Here is a 22,013-nt window from a genome sequence, read left to right as displayed (position 1 = left end):
CGCGTCACGCGTGGCAGGGAGTTTATATTTAGGATAGCGTACTGTACCAGGATGTGCGCACTGGGCCTCGCCCTTCAGAAAACCCACCCACCCAAAAGAGCAGCACGTCCCAATAAAGCCCATTCCGTACAGTACCTATACGTATATGAACACTTGACATATTCATAGAACATACGGCTTAATCCCTTAGCGCTCCGACTCCCGACAACACAACCCTCACCTCCGCTAGACAATATCACCATCCCCAGCAACAGTCTCCCGACTCCCGTCTCCCTCCTCCTCCCCCTTCCGCGCCAACGCATCCCGACTCCCCTCCTCATCATCCCGCCCATGGTAATCAAACCCCGGTATATCCCCAAAACTCAGATCCAAATCCTCATCCTGCGATTCCTGCACTGGGGGTGTGGTGGCGATACGTGTATTCCTCACCGCACCATTCTGCATTGTCTTTACAGTCCCGTCCCCTTTGCCTTGTGTGTCATACCCTGCTTTTCCGCCCGGTTTGGCGCTTTGGTTGCGGGACCGTGCGTTCTGGCTTTGAGTGTTTTTGGATGCGGCGGCCGCGGCGTGTTTCCGCGCTACTGAATTGCGCTGTTCCTTCACGAGCGCCCATGACACCACGGCCGAGCGAGCCGAGTCGACCGCGTGTGTTAGCCCGGCGACCAGACTGAAGTTGCCGTAGGTGAAGAGGATTTTGAGTGTTACGAATATCTAAAAAAAAAATCAGAAAATGTGAGATCAGTTGAGATTTTGGGGTCGGGGAGGCGAGACGACCGGGGGTCTACGTACGAGGGCGAAAAACACTCTCGTATGTTCATTCGCCTGCAGCTGTCGAAACACCTCTTTCGTGGACGCAAACACACCCCCGCGACGTCGCGAGGTGATGCCTTGCAGGAGCATGCCTGTCGTTACGATTTCCAGCCCCAACTGTAAATCTCACATGATGAGTAAAATCACAACGTGCCCAACGCAAAAAAAAGGCCGGGCTCTGTTTCGCTCTTACCTCAATAGCATACTGATGCTTGAACACCAACGGATATTTATCCCCACACAACCCCGTCACCGACACGGTGCTGGTGCGCCTCACGACCCCATACACCACCACCGCAAAATGCGCCACGGCGGCCGCCCCAACCAGCGCCTTACTAGTCCTCTTCCACTCCGTAAACAACAGCAGCTTGACCAACATGATCGCCCAGATACTGTCCCACGCCAACACCAGCGGCACATTCATCAATGGGCTGCGGGCGGCACAGTCCAGCCCGGCGGCATTCAGCGTCGCGTAGCACGTCGCGCACACCGTCTTGATCGCCACGAGGGTCGTCTGCAGCCCGTTGAGCAGGTAGATCGGTTTGCGCCGGGACCGGTACGCGCGCCACGCCGTGTACGTCGTGTACAGACACCACGCGGTCAGGAAGCCGAAGATGGCGGAGTTGAGGTTGGAGGTTTGGAGGTCCGTGAAGGATTGGAGGACCAACGCGCGGGGCGGCCCGCCGAGACTTCCCCCGGGGCGCGGGGCGGTGGCATTTGTGCTGGTGTTTGTGGTGCTGGGCGCGGGGAGGATGGGGACGGGTCGGAAGTTTGCGTCGGGGGCGGTGGCGTCGCCGAAACCGACGACAGAGTTATTGGTGGGCGTGTCGAGGGTGAGGGTTACGTTGACGGTGGTGAGGTTGGTGCCTGCGGGGGTCGGGGTGTTGGGGTCGACTACAGCTGCCATGGTTGTGTTTTCGGAAACGAATAGATGAGGTGCTCGTTTTTGCAAACCGATCTGTTGACCGTGCGCTTTCGGCGAACGTGGATCCCTCCTGTCCTGCCTTATTTCTGAGCTGGGTTGATTCGAAAATGACAGAAGCCGGGGGCATGACATCAAGGGGGAAGGAAGGAAGTAGACTCGTCATTGGTGGGAGGGTAGTCCGAGTTAAGCTTATTCCCGACATCAAGGTCATCGACCCCGGTGGAATGTGGGGCCGTGGGAGCGGAATCCGGCTCCCTTGTGGTAGATATGTAGAAAGGAGAGGAGACGGGTGCAGTACAGTAGTTGGGTACGTAGATAGTTAACTAGCTTAGGCCCAAAGCTCACACCCCTTTCCCTTCCCTTCCCGATGGCACTCTGAACCGAGTTGCATCTTGAATACGCGACCCATCCCCCTGTGTAGGTCGCGCCAGACCAGACCAGACAAGGCGGCCAGACCAGACATGCCGCAATTGCGAGATTGAACCCGACATCTTGACCCCCGACATCGCATTGGGAATGAAAGCGGCCGGGGTTCGAAGTGTCCACCGCGCGCGATCTCCCTTTCGCGTGCAGCCGTCCACAGCAGCCCTCACAACGCGTTGAAACTTGAGTGAAAGCCCTCACACATGCCTCACACACCAGCTCACACACTCGCAAGTCGCAAGTAGGGACCGGGGATGATGATGAAAGTCGGTGGATCTATGGGGTGGGTACGCACGAGAGGTAGTGTTTATACTGTAGCGTTGATAACCTCTTAGAACGGACTCGAACGACCATCTCACGCGCCAGCCCCAGCCAGAACATGTTGAGGGAAGGCCATGATCATCAGCCCCGTGGACTTTTGGGAAGGCCTGAAGAAGCTCAAGTTCCAGGTGGACACTTTCAAGGAGGCGGTTAAGGAGGCGAGGAAGACGGGGGATGGGAGTATTGTGGTTGTTGGTTTCGCGGCGCCTGGTCCGACTCCACCGGCACCCTCTCCCGCCCCACAAAAGACCTCTTCGCTCCCCCGCCCGACCCGCTCGGCGACTGGGAATGGGCCGACGACGACTGGCTGCTCGATGTCGGGTGGGCCGACGTCGACCCGAACACCGGCGGGTGGCAGTTGTGGGCGAACCCTAGGCGTGCACCGTATATGTCGAGTTTGACGAGACGGAGGATGTGGGTGAGGAAGATGAGGCTGGTTACCGTGCCTGGGACCGGGGTGGCTGGGGCGTACCCTGTGCAGGCTGTTGCGCCGGCGGCTGAGGAGGGGGTGAAGGAGGCGAAGATCGAGTGAATGGAAGGTTTTATACACGGCAGCGTAGTGTTGTCCTTTGGTTAGCTGTGTGCTGTTACGATGTACGACTGATTCGTGGTTTGCGTGGCCCCTGCCTGCTTCGCTGATGGGCTGTATGTAGTTGGTTATATCCCTGGAGTATCTCTGCAACCCCGTCCGTAGTTGTTTTTCTTCTTGTACATACATATACCTCCTGAGACCGGCGTTTCTCGTAAGAAAAAGGACTGTTGCATATACTGACGTTGCACATCCCGCGAACATGTGTTTGATGTGATATTTGTTGGACATTGTACAAAAATGGAAAGAGCTGCACATACGTTCGTCCCCACGCTCTACGGCTGAAAAAAACTCGTAGCATACCCCATCGCCGCCAACACGCCCTGCACGACCTCCCCAATCGGCTCCCCCCTCGGCCGATACCCATCCAACCCAACCCCACTAGTCCCAAACGCGCGCATCAGCACCTCCCTTGTCCCCGAATACACCGCGTTATCCACATGGCTCATCGTGCTCCCCGGGCTGTACCGCGCGGGCGTGTACAGCAACGCGTACGCCATCTCCACCGGGGCCCGACTCCTCGCTCCACCACCCGTGTACTTTGGGTAATACACCGCCATGGCCCCCGGCCGCGTCGCCGTGCGATTGTACAGCCGCTCAGCCACCACGTATGCCCCACTCGCCCGAAACGTCTCCTCCCATCCCTCCATCCCCGTCCCATTCCCCGCCGCGCCATAGATCTCCCCCGCCCACTCGCTCATCCACCTCCCCCCCGCCACATCGCGCATCCACTTGTTGAACACATACTCCTTGCTCAACCCCACATTCACCCCGTTCAAGACAAGAGGGGCTGCGGGGAGGAGGGCGGTCGGCGACAGGTAGGGGAACCACGACGACATGAACCCGAGGCCGTGGACGAGTTCATGTAAGCAGATTTGCTCGAAATCGTAGATCTGCCCCCGGAGCCGTGTGGGCGGCGACACCCTTCCGCCCCATTGCCTGGCCCACGCGAGGGCCGCCGACCACACCGACGCGGATGAATCAGAGTCCGAGGTGGACGCCGGCCCGCCCGCCCCGCCCGTGGGGTCGTCGTGGGTCGGGAACCACCACAGCGGCTCGGAATTGAAACTGGCGGAGATGTCGACGACTTGGTGTTGGAGGGCCAGCTCCGCGGGCGCGTACTGTCTCGCTAACGCGGATGGGTACAGGTACGCCGCGTCGACCCCGACCGCCCCCGCAGCCGTCGCGTTCCATTCGTGCCACCCGGCCGGCCCGGCGGACCCGAGCACCTCCGCGGCGTTCCTGCACTGGGTGAGGTCGTCCGGGGTGCTTGAGGGTGTTTGCGCGGCCGCGCAGAAGGAGAAGAATTGGGCGGAGACGGTGATCGGGGTGCGGAGGTAGATGACGTGCGAGATGCGGGTGAGGGCGCGGAGGATCGTGGCGTGGGCTTTTGTGCATGTGTTTGAGTCTGGTCCCGGCAGGGCTGATGTTGAGCCGGTGGAGATCTGCGCGATTTGGGTGCGGGTTAGGAGGGACGGCGGGAGGGACGGGTCGCAGGTAAAGTCGAGGGCTATTGGGGTCGTAAGGTCGGGGGATTGTTGTCGGCGGAGGAGGTGGCGGGGTGGCGGGTGGGATGCGGCGCGCGGGGTGTAGCGCGGGATGCCGGGGTGGAGGAGGGAGGAGAGGTCGATGTCGTAGTGGGTGGTGAAGGTGGTTGCGCTGGAGGAGGTGAGGAGGAGGGCCAGGAGGGCTATCTTTCTTGTGGATTCACAGAACGGCTTCATGTTGCTGTTGGGAGGTGGATTGCCAGGAGTTTCCGAAGGAACAGACAACCCTGTGTGAGAGCGAACGCACGGTTCCTAAAACGCGTCTGGGACGAACAACCCTCGAACGCGTCGCTTTCGGGCTTTCCCCAACACTCCAACCCCACTGCTCGTGCATACAATCTGGTATTTTGGCCGCGGGGGGGAATGTGAGAGTCCGGAATAGGTGGAAGCCCAGCTGGAGTAGATGGCTGCGGGTATGTCACTCTAACGCGATGGAAGAGGCACTTTGTACAGGAGTTGAATGTCATTATTGGCCCCCGCAGGGAGAAACGCCCATGCCGGTCAATGGATGACTGCTGGCCTCCAACGACTTGACCAAAGTAACGCAGTTCCGTGCTGCCAAATCAAATCAAATTGCATGGCACTTCTCTCCCACTGTTGGCCAGCGAAGTGATCAAAGCACGTAGCTGGACCCCCCTTCGCTTCCAAACCGTCGTCCACCCGTCCAGGTCAAACATCCACAAAACGTCCTCTGCGTCTTCAGGTGCAAACTCATTGAGTATAAGGGTTTTGGCAGTCGTCATAATTCCCAGGATCATACATCGACGCTGCCATGGAGTAGTGAATTGCTGGGGAGTTCAGTGCCCTAATCTTTCCAAACCTAATGATGCTTCCGTCAGTGCCGCGCGTGAGTTGTATCGTGGAAGCAGGGCATTACAGCCGATAAAGGAGTGACCCGCAATCACATATTCCATAGTCTAGCAACTTAAAGCTCACCTGTGTTCAATGATCAGCTCTGGCCTCTTCTAATGCAAAGTGAGGGGTGAGAGAATGCAGAATATACACTGGTGCCCACGGTCGCATGTGATCCGCTCGCTGGGAAAGTCGCGACTTTGAGCAGAATATACGTTTCAGGCGGTATCTGAAGGTTGGCGCACGCACCAGCCGGTCTCCCCGTCCATCCGTCGCAGTACACTCGTCAGCAGCATAGAGGAGTTCCAAGCAGCCCAACAGCAGTCCAAGACAACCGCTTCCAACTTTTTCGGCGTGTTTTTGGGCTTGCAAGTCAAGTGGGAAGCAGAGTGGGACGCCCATGCGACGGAGCAGCGTGCGCCACACCTGCGCTTACGAGAGAAAGGGTCGTCCCCAAAATGGGAAACCCACTTTGCACAGTCTCGACATTGCAGGAGCAGAACACCCCCCCCACCAACAGAAGCACCACAATGTCCTCCATACAAACAAGAACAGGCAGCAAGCGGAAAGCAGCCGCACCCCATCCCCCAACATCAGCAGACGACGCCATCCCGCTCCCACCAAAACCCGCACAACCAACAACAACGGACGGCCCCCAAAAGAAGAAACAAAAGAAAACCGCCGCCGACTCCCTCCTCTCCGCCTCACTCAGCAAAGAACAGGAGACCGCTGCTGAGGAGGCAGCGGCTGCTTTGGACCCGAAGGACAATGAAGAGCTGGAGTTGGAGGAATTGGTGTTTGGTGGGGATGTGACGGGTGTGAGGGAGAGGTTGGTGGAGGCTGCAAGGGGGTATGGGGTGGGAGAACATGACGAGCGAGACGAGCGGGGGCATAGTGAGGAGGCGGATCAGATTGTGATTGATGGAGGGGATGGCCTAGAGGGGAGCGATGCGGGAGAGGTATGGCTTGCCCAACGTGCAAAAGGGCCGAAATGGGAGAAACGGGTGCTGACTTGGTGTTCTTGTCTTCTAGGACTTTGGGTTTTTCATCGACACAGGCGGGAAACACGCGGAGGAAATCCATGACAGCACAACCGAGACCGAACCTCAACCACCAGTCTCCACCACCGAAAAGCTGCTGTCCTCCGACCTCCCCGCCGCCTGGTCCGACGACGACGACGTCCCTGTCAACATCATCGACTCCAAACGCCTGCGCAAACTCCGACTAGATTACTCCGAAAAGGTTCTAACGGGAAAGGAGTACGAGCAACGGTTACGGCAGCAATTTGTGAAGATGCACCCGACGCCGCAGTGGGCGACGATTAAATTAAGGGACCAGGAGAACGGGGGCAGCTCGTCGGATGATTTGTTGAGGATTCTGCGGACGAGTATGGGGATTGTGGATAAAGGCAGACAGGCGAAGCAGTTGTCCCCGGAGTCGCTGGATATTGTGCGGATGAAGGATGCCAACCAGATGGCGTACTCTCAGGTACGGGGTCCGCCAACGCTTGGATATCTCCATAGCCCCTCGTGACTAAATTCAATGGTTTCCCACCTCCAGTCGGTCGTCCAATCCATCGAATTCCACCCAACAGCGCCCGTCCTGCTCACCTGCGGCTACGACAAGACGCTCCGCCTCTTCCAGATCGACGGCCGGATAAACCCCAAAATCCAGAGCATCCACATCAAAGACCTGCCTTTACACACCGCCCATTTCAGCCCGGACGGGAAGGAGGTTGTTATGACGGGGAAACGCAAGTTTTTTTATTCGTATGATGTTGAGAAGGGTGTTGTGATGAGGGTACCGGGGATACGAGGTTTGGATTTTATTATACTTGGAATGTCGGTTTGGGGATGCAAGACCAGTTGCTTACTCTTTTTTCTCATCTCCCTAAGGCCGTGACGAAACAAGCCTCGCCCAATCCTACATCTCCCCCAACAACAAGTACATCGTCTTCCTCGGCCGCGACGGCTACATCATCCTCGTGTCGAAGGATACCAAGCAATGGATTGGGAACCTGAAGATGAACGGACGCATCGTGGCCGTCCAGTTCTCCGCGGATGGGGAGTCAATGTACTCTCTTGGTGGTACGTGTGCAGTCACATCCCCGCTTTGGTGAACGTACCTCTGATTATATTTCCTCCCTCTGTTTTGATGCAGGCGACGGCGAGATCTACATCTGGAACCTAGAAACCCGGAAATGCACCCACAGGTTCTTCGACGAAGGATGTGTCAAAGCCACCTGTCTCGCCGTATCCTCAACCGACTTGATCGCCACAGGGTAAGAACGAGTTCATCCCCATCAAACCCCTTCTCGCACACACCTAACCCCATTCCCCCCACCCCCCAGCTCCGACACCGGCGTCATCAACATCTACTCTCCCTCCGCTTACCTCAACACCCCTCACCCCACCCCCCTCAAAACAATCCTCAACCTAACAACGCCCATCACCTCCCTCCTCTTCTCCCCCGACTCCCAAATCCTCGCCATGGCCTCGCGGGACAAAAAGGATGCCCTGAAGTTACTACATGTGCCCACACGACGGGTGTTTCTGAACTGGCCGACGGGAATGACGCCGCTGGGGTATGTCAATTCGGTGGCGTTTTCGCCGGGGGGTGGGTACCTGGCGGTTGGGAATGATAAGGGGAGGGTGGGGCTCTGGAGGTTGGCGGCGTATGAGGCGTTGTAGGGTAGGGTTAAATAGGGGATTGTTGAGTTGATGTTGAGGTTTGTAATTTAAGTGGTGCTCCGGGTGCCGATCGTGCGTAAGATGCTACGGCTCCCGCTACTGTGAGAGCCAGCGCTCGGGCCGAGTCCCCGGCCTCCTCCTCCCCCTCCTCCTCCTCCCCCGTTTGAAACTGCTCCCCCGACGTAGGCCTCTCCGACGTAGGCGTCTCCAACGTGGTTGCATCGTTTCGGCATTGTGTGTGTACGATCGGTTGTGTGTGTACCGGCACCTGGTGTGTGTACATGTACAGTACAGGTGTTGCAGGTGATTGCCGTGATAGCTGTGTGTCAAAGAACTCGCGTCAGTGCTGTGGTAATAATGAAGCTGAGAACGGTGAAGAATTGGGGTTGTTACCTGGTGGCGGTTGAAGCTGAAAACGGGGATGCTTACTGCTCACAATTGCGTTCGGAAGGAAGGGGAAGGAAGGTACTGTACGGTGGCCGCCCGTCTATACAGAACTTAACGGACTTGGAGCCTTCACCGGCGGACTTACGGCCTTCACGGCGAGCTCTCTCGGACGCTTGCCTTACCACGCGCGCCTTTGGAGCCCTGGGCCGCCCCAGGCGAACTTATTAGAGCCTTCCACTTCATCTGGCCAAACCCTTCGCCGGTACACCCCGCGTGTGAAATGTACCGAATATCCGGTACCGCACTTCTGGCCAGCCCTGGCCAGACAATGAATGAGAAAGTGCCCGACACCCTCCACGGCGGGAAATGAACCAGAAGAATCTGGTTTAGATTATCCACTCCTGACCAAACCATCTGGCCAGACCATCCGACCGTCAAAATGTCCCGAATATCCGGTACTGCACTCTGGCCAGCCCTGGACCTGCGCTTAGAGCCTTCTGGACCTTAGAGGCGGCAACGCCGCCGTGGCCAGCCTTGTATTATTAACCTCTAGCAAACCCATATCCCATGCGAGGCGACGGTGGGGATTCGTTCACTCAGAAAACCCATTGACAAGCAGATTGACAAGGCCTCAAAGACCCATCCCCACCCCAAACCCCATCCTCTCTCGCCTCCCCACCAGAACCGAAATAAGCCATGCTCAAGCAACCACGACAGACAGGCGACGACATATGGAAGACCCGCGTCGACAAGATCGTGCGTGAAGTTCCGCTCATCTTCAACACCCCGTCCTTCGCCCTCACTAACCCCAAACCCTTTTCGGTCCGTTTTGGCAGAGCGCCGAGCTGTTCACCCTCACATACGGCTCCGTTGTCGCCCAGCTGATCAAAGACCACGAGAACTATATTGAGGTCAATAAGCATCTAGATAAGATGTAGGTTCGTTTTTTGGGGGCGGGGAGAGGGAAGCCGGCCGCGCAACGTACATAGGCGGCTGTATTAGTGTGGTAAGGCTGACTGTTTCCTATGGGCTATCAATTTGTAGGGGATACAATATTGGAGTGAAATTGATTGAAGACTTTCTGGCAAAGTCTGGGGTGAACAAGTGTGGCGACTTTCGGGAGACGGCTGATACGATAGCAAAGGTGAGAGCGATGAATCTAGCGGCCAAAGATATTATTCATGACGGTTTCTGATGATCAAGTTCTCAACGACCTTCCCAACCCGCAGGTCGGCTTCAAGATCTTCCTCAACATAACCCCCACAATAACCTCCTTCTCCGCCGACTCTAAAGAATTCTCGCTCATCCTCGACGACAACCCGTTATCCGAGTTCGTCGAGCTGCCAGATGACGCCGTGACCGAACTATGGTACTCCAACATCCTGTGCGGGGTGCTGCGCGGCGCGCTCGAGATGGTGCAGATGCAGGTCGAGGCGTGGTTTGTGAGCGATGTGTTAAGGGGGGATGAGGTGACGGAGTTGAGGGTTAGGCTGGTCAAATATTTGGAGGAGGAGGCGCCCGCGGCCGAGGATTAGAGGCTCAGCGATAGCAAAGGATATAGGACGTTGAGCGTAGTATGCGAGGACAAGGAACATCGGAAGGAGGGTCTCGGCAGCAAACATCGTGTGATTTCGCACATGATATACATGAAAATTACGACCTCAAAGCCGGCCCAGCCCTCTCTCCCTACCAAAATCCCCACCACGGGCATCGTCGTCTGCGGCGGCTGCGACACATACCGCCGCCGCGCGACATACTGCTCCAACCCCTTCTGCGGCAAAGAGAGTGCCGGCGCGCCCCATTACCGTACTTCCCCGAGGAGATATTTGGCTTCCACTTTCTGTAAATATATGTCGTGTCGTGAAATGAAACAAACATAGATCAGCATTTTGCCGGGTCCCCTGTCTCCCTGACTTGAAGGAAGCATTTCCCATGACCCATACTTACCGGCGCGAACGGTAATGGCCCCGTCTGGCACGCAATCTCCCTCACTTTATCCTCAGAGCGTGCTTTCTGAGTTTGGTTTGTTGAATCCTTAGGTTGCATGGTGCTTACTGAGGGAACCGGTGACGGGAGACCGTGAGTTCTTTATCCTGACTCGTACGCAAGTTGCGGGCGAAGCCAGGGCTCATAACCACTTAGCGGTAGCTGGCAGAGGAAACAGATAATGAGCGAACTCTGTGTAATGGGGAGACGAAGCCCTTTATTGTATATGAAGTTATACAGTGTTGTCTGAAGTAGAAAGAGGACGCGAGGTCCGAATGGACTCTGTATGTAGTTACTCCCGCCGTTTACCCGCACTTGGTAGAATTTCGCACAGGATATAACCCTAACGCTAACCTAACCCTTTTCATTATTGGCGCAACGCTGTACGAGCACATTTTCCTTTCCCACAACCCTAACCCTAACCCAACCCTAACCCTAACCCTAACCGCAACCCGCAACGACCCTAACCCTACCCGCAACCCTAACTTGGGTCTCGGGAGTGTTAGGTCACCTCTCTTGGGTTAGGGTTAACATTGGAAGGTCGGCTGCACGGCGCCTCCAGAAATAATGAAGTTCGTCAAGCCATATCCGGTTACTGTGACGGTTTCCGGACTCGATGCGCCGAAGTTCAACACATCCGTTGTGGCCGCCGATATATTCCAGGTGAATCCGGCAGCGGCCCTGATCAGGACTGGATCTTTTCTGTAGACCTGGCCGAAGCGTGGCCGATGTTTGTACAGCATTTTGACTACTACTGTACAATGATGCTATTGAAGGGACTACGGCTAGAGTCACCAGAGATCTAGCACTTTGTCACATTCATATACTGATGAGCATCCCCATCATTAAGAAGCGTCGCGAAAACGATGCTCAGTGCGATATTATGGCGGGCATTGATGGCGGTCTGCGTATGGGCCCATATCAGACAGAGGGACGCCTGCAGCAACGAGGTGGCAGTTCCACATCCCATCCTTGCGTCTCCCGTTTCCGTCCAACCATCCCGTAACCGTGCAACCATCCTGTTTCTGTCCAACCATCCTGTCCCCATTCCATCTCCGGTTTTTCGCAAAGCCTCATCAGTCATCATTGATCACCCACCATATCTCATCTCCGGTTCAAACACGAAAACTGCACATGTACGTCTATCGGTATCTGCATAAGCGGAAGAGGAGAGTTGAGTGCCCTATGTTGCAGGACTCGAGCCATGATTCGTTTTTTGGATGATGAGTATTTGTGGGAAATGAATTCTGGGGTAGTAGTGCCTACCCCCCTACGTACCAGCCGTACCAAATGGTAAACCACGGCGCTGAGAGCGTGAAGCTGTAAGACCGAACGTGAAGGGCGTAAGGGCGAGCGTGAGGGGCGTAAGGCCAAGCTTGAAGGGTGTAGGGTGCTTCCGTCTATTCTCCACGACGCCGTTGGGGGAACGATGTAATAATGCTAGGTCCGTTGCCAGAGGCTAGCTCTGTCTCCGCTCAATGTATTGAAAGAATTCTAGAGTTCCCACCTCCCGGGGCGCCGCCCGAAGGCTTTTCTTCCCTTTGGGAGTCACCCCAGAGCGTAGAACCCCAATATAATCTATGCTACACGTGATCTCATGCCCTACGCGCTTCCCCGCACTAAGGTGACACCTGCAGCACCTCATTACACCCCCCTTAGAGCCAAGTGTCACTCCGACACCGACCGCACCTGTCAGTCGCTCACCGCTGTTACTTGATGTGAAGCTGACACAGGTGTCGGCCATGAGGAGTGCACATGGCTCTACTGGAGCAGCTGGCGTCACCGGTGGTCACCACGATGGCAATCAGATCCACGTCGATCTGAGGTAGAGATGATTCGGCCGCAGCTGGTCGTGGGGCGCTATGGTCCTTGTCCCTGCGGCATATAAAACGAAGGCAGTAGTCCCCTCGGCACCTTCCCGCCAGTCCCTGGACTTACATTTCTTGCTCCCAATCTCGTAACCTCTCACCGTCGCCGTTCCCCTCTTCACTATGGCCAGCGTAGCTCCTCCTGCCAAGCCCACTGCCGCCGGCCCGTCATCGGGCAAGAAGAAAGTAGGCAAGGGCCCCACCACAGGGGACAGCCTGAAGAAGGCTCTCAAGCGACAGCGAGTGGTGAGTCCACGGAGGTTGCCTAATTGACCGAACTTACGTGGTTCGACCAAATCTATCTCAGGACACCCCTGGGGTGCACTTGGACAGTACCCCGGAACCCCCAGTTGGAACTGCAACACGTACCGCCACCGCAAGATGTTCCTCTCGGCTTGCCAGCACGTTATATGCCGACCTTGCATCCTCCCGCTCTGTGGTGACACCGTAAGGAACCGCATGTCATGGGTGGTTCCCGTGGAATGACTGACAGCTCATGTCTCTTCCCAACAGACCGACACGCCCATCGGGGAGTTCACGTGCGGCCATGTGGACGGTTTCAGGGAGGAGTGTGAAGTGCCGCTCTTCTGCCAGGCGCTACGCTGCACCTCTGTGTGGCCCGACTGCGATTGTCTGGCCGAGGACGTGCGGGTCTTCCCCTGCGACCACATCCAGTGTATGGGGCATGTCCGCGCGTAAGTACAACAGTCGTGAATTTTCGAAAGGTCCCGCCACTGACGTGACGCGCTCCCTCTAGCCAGATGAACGTCCAGCAGTTTGTCCCGCTGCGTTGTGGCATGGGGACCGCCTGCCACGGCTCACATTGCCAATGGTCTTTCGCCACACAGGCTGGTATTTAGCCTGGCGTCGTCGTTCTTCTTTCTTGTATATATTTTGTTGAATTTGATCTCTTTGGAGCGTTTCCCTTTAGTACTTCACCGATTGTCCTGAGCCCTGGTGCCTCGCACCTGCTCGCATCCTAGGCCTTGGTATTGCATACCCGCCCGCATGAGCCCTGACACCTCGCTTGCCTGCTCGCATAGGCCCTGGTACCCTGTATCCGCCCGCATCCTAGGCCTTGGTATTGCATACCCGCCCGCATGAGCCCTGACACCTCGCTTGCCCGCTCGCATAGGCCCTGGTACCTCGTACCCGCCCGCATCATAGGACCTGGTACTACATACCCCCCGCATCATAGGCCCTGGTACTATGTACCCGCCCGCATCATAGGCCTTGGTACTAGTACCCGCCCGCATGAGTCCGTAATGGTAATGATCATTTCGGACAGTAGAAACTCTGTTTTGATGTATGTACAAGGTTCAGATACGTTTACAGCGACGAGAGACTGCCGCTCTCTCCTTCGCCTTGGTCTCCCGAGTCTCCTGGCGCTTGGCGGCTTGCTTTCGGACATATCGCTTGTGGGCCGAGGTGCCACGGACGTGTCGGAGTGGCTCCCAGGTGTTCTGGGACACGTCGTAGCCGGCGCATTTGACCAGGAACATCTCGGTGTTGCGTACCCACTTGGAGTCGAGGATGTCTTTAACTCGGTGTTCGAGTTTGCTGCTGACTTCCTCCGGGGGGGGTGGTGCGTCCACTTTTCGGTATGGGCCGTTCTCCGGAGGGTTGTACCTGCGTAGGATGTTGACGTGGAACACCGGGTGTAGTCCACTGAACTCGTGGGAGAGCTCCAGCTCGTAGGTGTCCGGGTGGGGCCTTTTTCTGCTGACGTTGAAGGGCCCGATCCATAGCGCGGACAGCTTCTTGTTTCGGGCCGAGATACTCTTGATCTGGATGCCTTCGCGGTTCAGCAGGACCTGGTCGCCTACTACGAACGCGTCCGTATTCTTGTTCCTGTTGTAGTATCTTGCCTGCCTGTCCTGGGCCTCTCGGAGTCTGTGCTGAACGATGCGGCTCACCTCGGTCAGTTGCTGCATGCGCTCCTCAATGCACTTTCGATCGGCCTGTTTCAGTTGCTCTGTTGGGTCGCTGGTCCCCATTGGTCTGGTACCTTTGGGATGTACCCGATGTCGATCTCGTACGGGGACATGCCCGTGGAGGTCTGGGGCGTCCTGTTGTAGTTGTACTCGAGGAGGGGAAGCATCTCGCGCCAGTTTGAGCCGGTGTAGTTCAGGTAGGGGACCATCATCTTCTTGATTGTCTTGATGACGTTCTCCGTCTTGCCGTCGGTCTGTTGGTGGCGTGCCGACGAGAGTTCCTGCTCTACGCCGGCGCACTTCAGAAGGTGCTTCCAAAAGGCGCCGGTCCATTTGGTGTCCCGATCGCTGATGATTGTGTGGGGCATGCCCGTGATGCGGAAGGCCTGGTCGAAGAACAGCTGGGCGAGTTCCTTTGCCGTCGCCTTGGGGTGGGTCTCGAGGAGGATTACGCGGCTGGATAAGTAGTCCACCAGGATGAGGACGGCTCCCTTGTCCATGACGGACTCGTCTCCCGCTTCCCCCCCCTTAGAGTTCGTCGTGGGGAAGTAGATGTCCAAGCCAACGCAACGCCAGCGCTCGTTGGGGACCGGAATGCTGCGTAGGCGCCCGAAGTTGGAAGCCTGCTTGTTGCGTTGGCAGTCGGGACAAGTCCGGACATAATGGTGGACCTTGCGCTCGAGGCGGGGACAGTAGTAGAGCGCGAGGAGTTTGGCGACGGTGCGCTGGACACCCGAGTCGCCGCCGTTGGCCAGGGAGTCGTGATAGAACCTGAGGAGGGGGCCCCGAAGGCCCTTGGGGACGTAGCGGCGGCCATGGTACAAAAGGAAGCCGCGGTCGTCGCGCGTGAGGCGGCGGGCAAAACCCGAGAGGGTAGAGGGGTCATCGGGGTTCGTTGCGGTGGTCTGCAGGTGGGCGAGGGTGTCCTTGCAGAACTTGTCATCGTCGAGCGCAGTGAGCCACTCGGCGTCGGTAGGGAGGCGGCCAGTGATGTCCGGTAGAGGTGTCCCGGTGACAATGGAGAACACTTCGACCTTCATCTGACAGCTGGCGCACTTCAGGGCGTACAGCGGGGTGCCTGAGTATGTCGGCGATGCGATTGAACTCGCCGGGGAGGTATTCGATATTGAAGTCGTAGTCCTGAAGGAACTCCACCCATCCGGCCTGGCGCCGGGAGAGATGAGGCTGATTCTGGAGGTATATGAGGGATTTGTGGTCGACCAATGCACGGAATTGGCGACCGATGAGGTAGTGGCGGTTAGCGCGGATCACTTTGACCAATGCGAGGAGCTCCTGTTCGTGCACGGGGTATCGGGTTTCGGCCGGAGCCATCTTGCGTGAGTCATATGAGATGACGCAGAGGCGCGGAAGGTCATTGAGGCCCTTTTTCGTGGTGGGCAGTGGATTCGGCATGGGAAAGTCGCCGTCCGTGGCCTGACTGATCCAGCCCCCTACGGCGAAGCCTGACGCGTCAGAGAAGACGTAGGGGAACTTATCGGGGTCGAAGAACGCCAGGCAAGGGGCATCGGCGACGCGCGCCTTGATGCTGTCAAATGCTGCTTGTTCCTTGGCGCCCCACTGCCACGGGCGGGTGCCGGATTGAAGGTTGGTCAGTGGGAGGGCGGTGTCAGCATAATGCGGAATGTATTCCTTGACATAGTTGATTTGCCCCATGAAGGAGAGGAGCTCAAGGGCGCTGGTGGGTTCGGGTCAAGCGCGGACAGCCTCGACCTTGGACGGGGCGATGGAAAGGCCGTCCTTACCGACCACGTGCCCGCAGAACTCAACCTGGTCCACTGCCCACTGACATTTGGACGGTTTCACGTGGAGGCGGTGAGCCGAGAGGGTCTTGAGCACTTCGGTGACATGCCCGATGTGTGAGTCCATGTCGGGGCTGAAAATAAGGATGTCATCGAGGTAAGAGATGAGGTATGAATCGTACTTGTCGCCCTGGAGTTTGTTCGTGAGGCGTTGGAACGTCGCGGGCGCGTTCATCAGCCCAAAGGGTAATACGTTGTACTGGAAGTGGCCGAAGCGCGTCCGGAAGGCAGTCTTCTTGCGGTCTTCCTCCCGAATGAGGATGCAGTGGTAGGCATCACGGATGTCGATAGCGGTGAAGCCCTTCATGCCGACGAAGCGGTCCCGAAGCACGTTGAGGTTCGGGAAGGGCGTGGCGTCCTTATGGGTCATCTTGTTGAAGGCCCGGTAGTCGGTGCAGCAGCGGAGGCCACCGTCCTTCTTCGGGGCAAACAGCACGGGTGCCCCCCAGGGGCTCTTGAGTGGGAGATCCACCTGCGGGATGATAGGCGCTCGAGTTGCTGCCGTAGCTCGTCGAGTTCATTGGGGGCCAAGTGGCGGAGTGGGAGGAGCTAGAATCAACCTCAGAAGCTACGTACCCTAGCTGCCCAGCTAGCTGCCCTGGAAGCTACCCCACATCCTTTACACGTGTGTAAATAAAAAACGTGGGGATCCTCACTCTACGTACTCTTCCTCACTCTTCGCGCTCTCCCCTTACGCTTCACGGCAATCACCTGCAACACCCGTCTCGGCTGGCTTAAGGCACAGCACAGCCATCATGTCATCACACCAGGCGCTCCAGGGGCACCTGTGGTGTGGCATCTTTACCGGAGTAACCACACCACGGCGGCGGAAGAGGAGGAAGGTTACTCCGGTTACCCTGCGGTTGCCCATACGTCTGCCAGCCACACCATTGCAACCCCCGCAATTCGAGTTCCCACCTTCGGTCCAACGCCACTTGCCCCAAGCAATTGCAGACATGGTTGGCGAGAGCTCCGGCGATGAAGACGGGCAGCAGCAGCAGCCGCAGAGAGGGCTTTCAACCGCGGACAGGGGTCTGCAGCGCCCGTTGAACCTCCCCGCTCCCATCCCTTTCCTTTTTCCCAGCACACCGGGTGGATCCCTGGTGCTTGAGCCCCCGCCACCACCACCAGTTCAACGACCCAGCCCGCAAACACATGCCAGCACCAAGGTTTTGCTTCACCGAATCCATAATCAAAATCAAGCTCAAAGGGAGCGCCTGACAACGTTCATCGGCAATGTTCACATCCTTGCGCGCCACACCACCTTCTTTCTCAAGTACTACCTTGGTGAGTTTTTGAGGTGCACTGTATATTTGCCATAAAACAATGTCCTGACTGTTACGTCTGCTCTGCTGACCGCAGCTGATCATCCTCTACACGATTTCCCGGACATCACCGACAAGCACATCAGTGTGATATTTGAGCTGCTAAACAATCCAGGCTACAATGGCAATCCAGTCATCGCGCAAGAGTTGCGTCTGTGGGTTCAAGACTACTGTGATGTTCACGGATTCGCCCCCATCCGCATGCGAAATTGCCAACAGACCGCAGCGTACACGGCTACGAGCATCCTCACAAACCTCAAAGTTAACGTAAAAGAGCATTTCATGCAAATGCTTCTGCGCTACGTCAATGAAAGGCTTGGTTTGAAGCAAGTCGTACTGCATCTCCGTGCCGGAGTCAACCGAGCGCAGCGGCGACGCTATTATCGGCGTGTCCGTCAGTTTACAAAGTATGCGACATTTGAAGAGATTTCCAACCGAAGAGGAGTTTGCCCGCCTCACACGACTTGAGCGGACTGTCCTCGACGAGTTATGGGCTCTGTTTCCTCCCCAGGATGAACCGTTTGCATACAGCCTTGCGGTGGACGCAATGCCATATTTAGGTGAGTTAGTATATTTCCGGCCCCCCCCTCCCCGCGGGTTCCTCTTTTGTCTAATCATGGTCCGCACCTGCCTCGCCTCATCACAGGTGCCTATTGTGAGCTCTCATGCCTCTATGAGCGCCGTGGAATGCGGCTGTTTTCCGCTATCCCGCTGCGCAAATCTCGAATCCAGTCATCTGTTTGGATCGACACGAAGATCCTAACCACTCATATCCTGGCCTTGGGCTGCCATCGCATGGGGAAACTCACCGATCAACGCAAGCGGGAGCTGTGGGGGCAGTTTCTCAACGTGAATGTAAGTCTCTATCCCTCTGCGCTTATTTCACTCACCTCACCTCGCTGAATGACGGATTGCAGGACAAGGTCTTCAAGCATTGAAAGAAGCTTGGTCTCAAATTTGATGGGTCAATCAGCACAAACGGGTATTCCGCTACCATCCACTTCAAGAAGCCAGGGCTCAAGTACGGCCATCGCGCCCGGAAGCGCAGCAAAGCCCAAATGCAGGAAGAAGTCAAACAGCTGTATTTTGAGCACCACATCGCCGTACTAAGGGAGGCTCCAAACATCGTCAGCATTGATCTGGGCAAGCGTGACCTCTTGTTCTGTCGAGACATCAAGAAGGAGCGGCCATTTAGGTACATTTCAGCTGATTGCGGAATGTCTGTCGAACGAAGGGGATCGTGGGCACGGGGACGGGGACGGTTGAGGAGGGCGCCAATGGGGACAGCGGCGACAGCGGGGACAGCGGGATAGCGGGACAGCGGCGACAGTGGGGACAGCGGGATAGCGGGACAGCGGGGATAGCGGCGACAGCGGGATAGCGGGACAGCGGGGATAACGGTGACAGCGGGGACAGCGGCGACAGCAAGGACAGCGGGATATCGGGACAGCGGGGATAGCGGCGACAGCGGGGATAGCGGCGACAGCGGGGATAGCGGCGACAGCGGGGATAGCGGCAACAGCGGGGACAGCGGGGACAGCGGGGATAGCGGCGACAGCGGCAACAGCGGCAACAGCGGGGATAGCGGCGACAGCGGGGACAGCGGGAATAGCGGCGACAGCGGCGACAGCGGCGACAGCGGGGATAGCGGGGATAGCGGGGATAGCAGGGCAGTAGTAATCTCAGAATGCACCACCCCATCAGATACACATCCAATCAACGGGCGGTCAAGACAAAGTCTCGTTACTTTCGGAGAGATATGACGGAGCGAAAGATCAATGCCGGCATCGCTGAGATGGAATCACATATTCCATCGCACTAGAGCATGAAAATCGAGGCGTTCTCAGCGTTCATTGTGGATCACTGACATGCGTGTATGATGTTCTACTTCAACTTTGATTTTCAACTTTGGTAACACATGGGCTGACATCCATCCATATCCCAGATCCCGCCCTGGATGAGTTTTACCAGAATGCGATTCACGTAGCTCACAGATTCAAGGCGTTCTCACTGCGGCAAAAGTCTGAGACCAAGCTCATCAAGAACATGCGACGCCTGTATGGAAAGCATTTTGCGGTCATCTTGGGTGATTGGAGCGACGCTGGAAAAACCATGCGCTTTCAGGAGTCATCAAACACCAAGGGGTGAGTGACCATCATTGTTTTTTATGTATTTTAATATGCTAACTCATCATCATGGAAATCAGATTCCGCACACTCTTTGCAAGAAACAGCATCCCATGCTACTTGCTAGATGAGTATCGAACGTCTTCCGTGTGCCCAGACTGCCACGGGCGTGTGAAGAAAAACATCTGACGCCGGCTGTCACCTCGGCCGCGGCAAGCTCAAAAGGGAAGAATGGAATTCGTCCATGGATTGGTGGGTTGCCCCAACCCCGAATGTATCAACCAAGACTGGACGCCATTTGAGATTCCTGGAAGACGACCACTACGGATGAGAGTGCACAATCGGGACGTCCTAAGCACCAAGAATTTCCTCTCGATTGTGCGTTCGGTGGTGTTTGGCAATGGCCGCAGACCAGACGCATTCTCCCGTAACCGTAGGTAGTCTAGAATCCTCACCCCATCCCATTTTCCGTGGTGGTTATCTGCCATCCACATCATTGTACCTCTGCCTGAGGCGTCGCCGATGATGGCAACTTGCGTATCTCTGGATGATGAAAAGGCTGTGGGGGTCTAGACTCCGGCGCTCGCAACAACATGTACGAAGAGTGGTGGAAGTAGGCGTTGTAATTAGCGTCGTGGGCAAACCCACACGACAAAGAATACAATACAATACAGCGCAGGGGCGGGCGGGAGGGCGCTGACAAGTACTGTATGCACAGTCGATGCTTGCCAACGCAAGCGAGAGAGAGGGAAGGAAAGGGGCGCCATGTTCTCGATGAGCCTCCCTGAGAGTGACTCCAGCCGAGCTTCGACAGAACCTAACTTGGAAGCTGATGAGACAGCTTCCTTGAGTCCCGAGTCCTGACATCAGCGGGGATACACGGCATAATGGAAGTAATAGAGGCTTCCGAGGTTCATGCGCAGGTTGTCCGAATGGTAACAGTCAGACGGGCCGTCTGGGCTTATGTACCGCAACTGCCCAGCGTCCTTTGCGGAATTTACCCTACCATTCCTCTTTGACACGCATGGATGCGGTCTGCAGACATTGTCGAATGAGCCCTGCTAGTCGGATATGAAAGGTTCACAACGCGTAGCCCCTCTTATGCCGTGTTACCGCCCGAACATCTTTCGACCCGGCACTTGGCGCCTGTAGTGAAGGTCGTTACATCGGATAGTACGCAGCTTCCTCCCCGGCAGGGCAGTTCTATCCAATCCAAACTGATCGTCAACCAATCCATCTCGTCCAACACCTGGGCAGGCCCTTCTTGCAACCCCACGCACGGAGAGGCACCCTACGGTGGGTCCGGATCATCTGGCGGATGTAATCTTTTTGATCCCAGCGGATGCAACGATGTCCGTGATGTTGGTCTCCAGTACCTGCAAGGTCGGAAAGGAAAGGAGATCAACTTTCTGCTCGCAAAGAGCTTTGGAGTACACATCCTGAGCGGAACGCCGGTGTGCAAATCGACCACCTTACCATCCCTCCCGAAATAACCTCTGAAAGCAGTTGCGAGACCTGCAGCAGAAGCGAAGCAGATGAGGACGCCGATAAAGACCTGTCCGATGATGAATCTCTGACCGTACCTCATCGGGCCTGAAAATCAAATCCAGTTCGCAAACGTTGGAGAATATCCTATCCAATGCCTCCACAAAGACTTGTATCAGATCAAGGATGCCTGAGAGAGATCAGTCAGCAGTGTCCTTGCTATTCTTCACCCTAACAACGCATTCTAGCTCCTTACCTAGCTCGCTCTCAGAGGAGTCCACAACGAAAGCGAAGTACAACGCTGGTTCCTAGATTAGCAACGTATGTCATTCCGGGCTATGTCCTGATGTCGCCGTATACTCACTTGCATAGTGCTATGAAGAGAGATCGTCGCCACCAGTCAGTCGATAGCCCGTTTTCCAACGAATGTGACTCTTTCGTCTCACCCTATATATTATCTTCGTGTCCTGGCCGCCAATAAGTTCACTCCCCTCCAGAAAGTTGCACACATGATCTGGCCTATCCGATTCGAAGTCATGAGTATCAGCTCACACATACACCGCTTCCAAGTCGTCCCGGCCATCGTGAGGGTCTTCGGAATGCATCCAGACCTACCGTTTGTTGACAAGGCGGAAGATTTCCTTCAACATTTCCTGTTGAACCTTGACATCCTTTTGAGAGAGCGTAGAGTAAGCTTGAATCTGGTCATCACTAGCGATAAAGAGATACCACTCATACCATCTGTTGATACCACTGCATGAGCCGTGGCTGCAAGGCAAGATGGAAGGTCAGTTGGTTCAAGTTGGCTCAGCGAGTCTCAGAAGCAAAGTGGCGGGCAAACAAACGTAGGACGCACCTTCCCGTGGTTATTAAATATCATTACGGCCTTGAGCATATTTGCTTTTCTTTTTCCTGTAAAGTTGAT

The 22,013-nt window shown here is 56.3% G+C and overlaps 7 protein-coding genes across 7 annotated transcripts; 3 read left to right on the top strand and 4 right to left on the bottom strand.

Annotated features, from left to right (window-relative positions):
* Positions 1–7: 7 nt before the first annotated feature.
* On the bottom strand, positions 8–2,160 carry EV422DRAFT_511739 (uncharacterized protein). Its single transcript, XM_053069034.1, has 3 exons — positions 1,004–2,160; positions 790–927; positions 8–711 (listed from the first exon to the last, which is right to left on the bottom strand). The coding sequence occupies exons 1-3, from the start codon at positions 1,865–1,867 to the stop codon at positions 226–228; spliced, it is 1,488 nt and encodes a 495-aa protein (XP_052930111.1). The 5' UTR covers positions 1,868–2,160; the 3' UTR covers positions 8–225.
* EV422DRAFT_511735 (uncharacterized protein) lies at positions 2,069–3,282 on the bottom strand. The gene is made up of 2 exons (XM_053069033.1): positions 2,525–3,282; positions 2,069–2,441 (listed from the first exon to the last, which is right to left on the bottom strand). Exons 1-2 carry the CDS (start codon positions 3,270–3,272, stop codon positions 2,356–2,358), a joined length of 834 nt encoding a protein of 277 aa, XP_052930110.1. The 5' UTR covers positions 3,273–3,282; the 3' UTR covers positions 2,069–2,355.
* Positions 3,283–3,343: 61 nt separating this feature from the next.
* On the bottom strand, positions 3,344–5,201 carry EV422DRAFT_593381 (uncharacterized protein; the record flags this gene model as incomplete). Its single annotated transcript, XM_053073564.1, has 1 exon — positions 3,344–5,201. The coding sequence occupies exon 1, from the start codon at positions 4,790–4,792 to the stop codon at positions 3,344–3,346; it is 1,449 nt and encodes a 482-aa protein (XP_052930109.1). The 5' UTR covers positions 4,793–5,201.
* A 430-nt stretch (positions 5,202–5,631) lies between these two features.
* Positions 5,632–8,546, top strand: EV422DRAFT_511730 (WD40-repeat-containing domain protein). Its single transcript, XM_053069032.1, has 7 exons — positions 5,632–5,650; positions 5,717–6,426; positions 6,500–6,955; positions 7,028–7,283; positions 7,363–7,554; positions 7,628–7,748; positions 7,818–8,546. Exons 2-7 carry the CDS (start codon positions 5,926–5,928, stop codon positions 8,155–8,157), a joined length of 1,866 nt encoding a protein of 621 aa, XP_052930108.1. The 5' UTR covers positions 5,632–5,650; positions 5,717–5,925; the 3' UTR covers positions 8,158–8,546.
* A 694-nt stretch (positions 8,547–9,240) lies between these two features.
* EV422DRAFT_490952 (NO signaling/Golgi transport ligand-binding domain-containing protein) lies at positions 9,241–10,079 on the top strand (the record flags this gene model as incomplete). Its single annotated transcript, XM_053067497.1, has 4 exons — positions 9,241–9,300; positions 9,381–9,478; positions 9,589–9,688; positions 9,774–10,079. 4 exons carry the CDS (start codon positions 9,241–9,243, stop codon positions 10,077–10,079), a joined length of 564 nt encoding a protein of 187 aa, XP_052930107.1.
* A 6,771-nt stretch (positions 10,080–16,850) lies between these two features.
* On the top strand, positions 16,851–19,791 carry EV422DRAFT_593374 (uncharacterized protein). Its single transcript, XM_053073563.1, has 7 exons — positions 16,851–17,439; positions 17,515–17,744; positions 17,833–18,037; positions 18,124–18,332; positions 18,419–18,672; positions 18,928–19,214; positions 19,423–19,791. The coding sequence occupies exons 1-7, from the start codon at positions 16,908–16,910 to the stop codon at positions 19,623–19,625; spliced, it is 1,920 nt and encodes a 639-aa protein (XP_052930106.1). The 5' UTR covers positions 16,851–16,907; the 3' UTR covers positions 19,626–19,791.
* Positions 19,792–20,910: 1,119 nt separating this feature from the next.
* EV422DRAFT_562917 (AP complex, mu/sigma subunit) lies at positions 20,911–21,983 on the bottom strand (the record flags this gene model as incomplete). The annotated part of the gene is made up of 9 exons (XM_053072008.1): positions 20,911–20,979; positions 21,080–21,118; positions 21,187–21,278; positions 21,345–21,389; positions 21,453–21,462; positions 21,535–21,607; positions 21,704–21,759; positions 21,827–21,856; positions 21,945–21,983. 9 exons carry the CDS (start codon positions 21,981–21,983, stop codon positions 20,911–20,913), a joined length of 453 nt encoding a protein of 150 aa, XP_052930105.1.
* Between the last annotated feature and the right edge of the window lie 30 nt (positions 21,984–22,013).

Source organism: Fimicolochytrium jonesii, assembly GCF_025526975.1.
Source record: "Fimicolochytrium jonesii strain JEL569 chromosome Unknown EV422scaffold_1, whole genome shotgun sequence".
NCBI lineage: Eukaryota > Fungi > Chytridiomycota > Chytridiomycetes > Spizellomycetales > Powellomycetaceae > Fimicolochytrium > Fimicolochytrium jonesii.
This window is presented reverse-complemented; position numbering and strand designations above follow the sequence as displayed.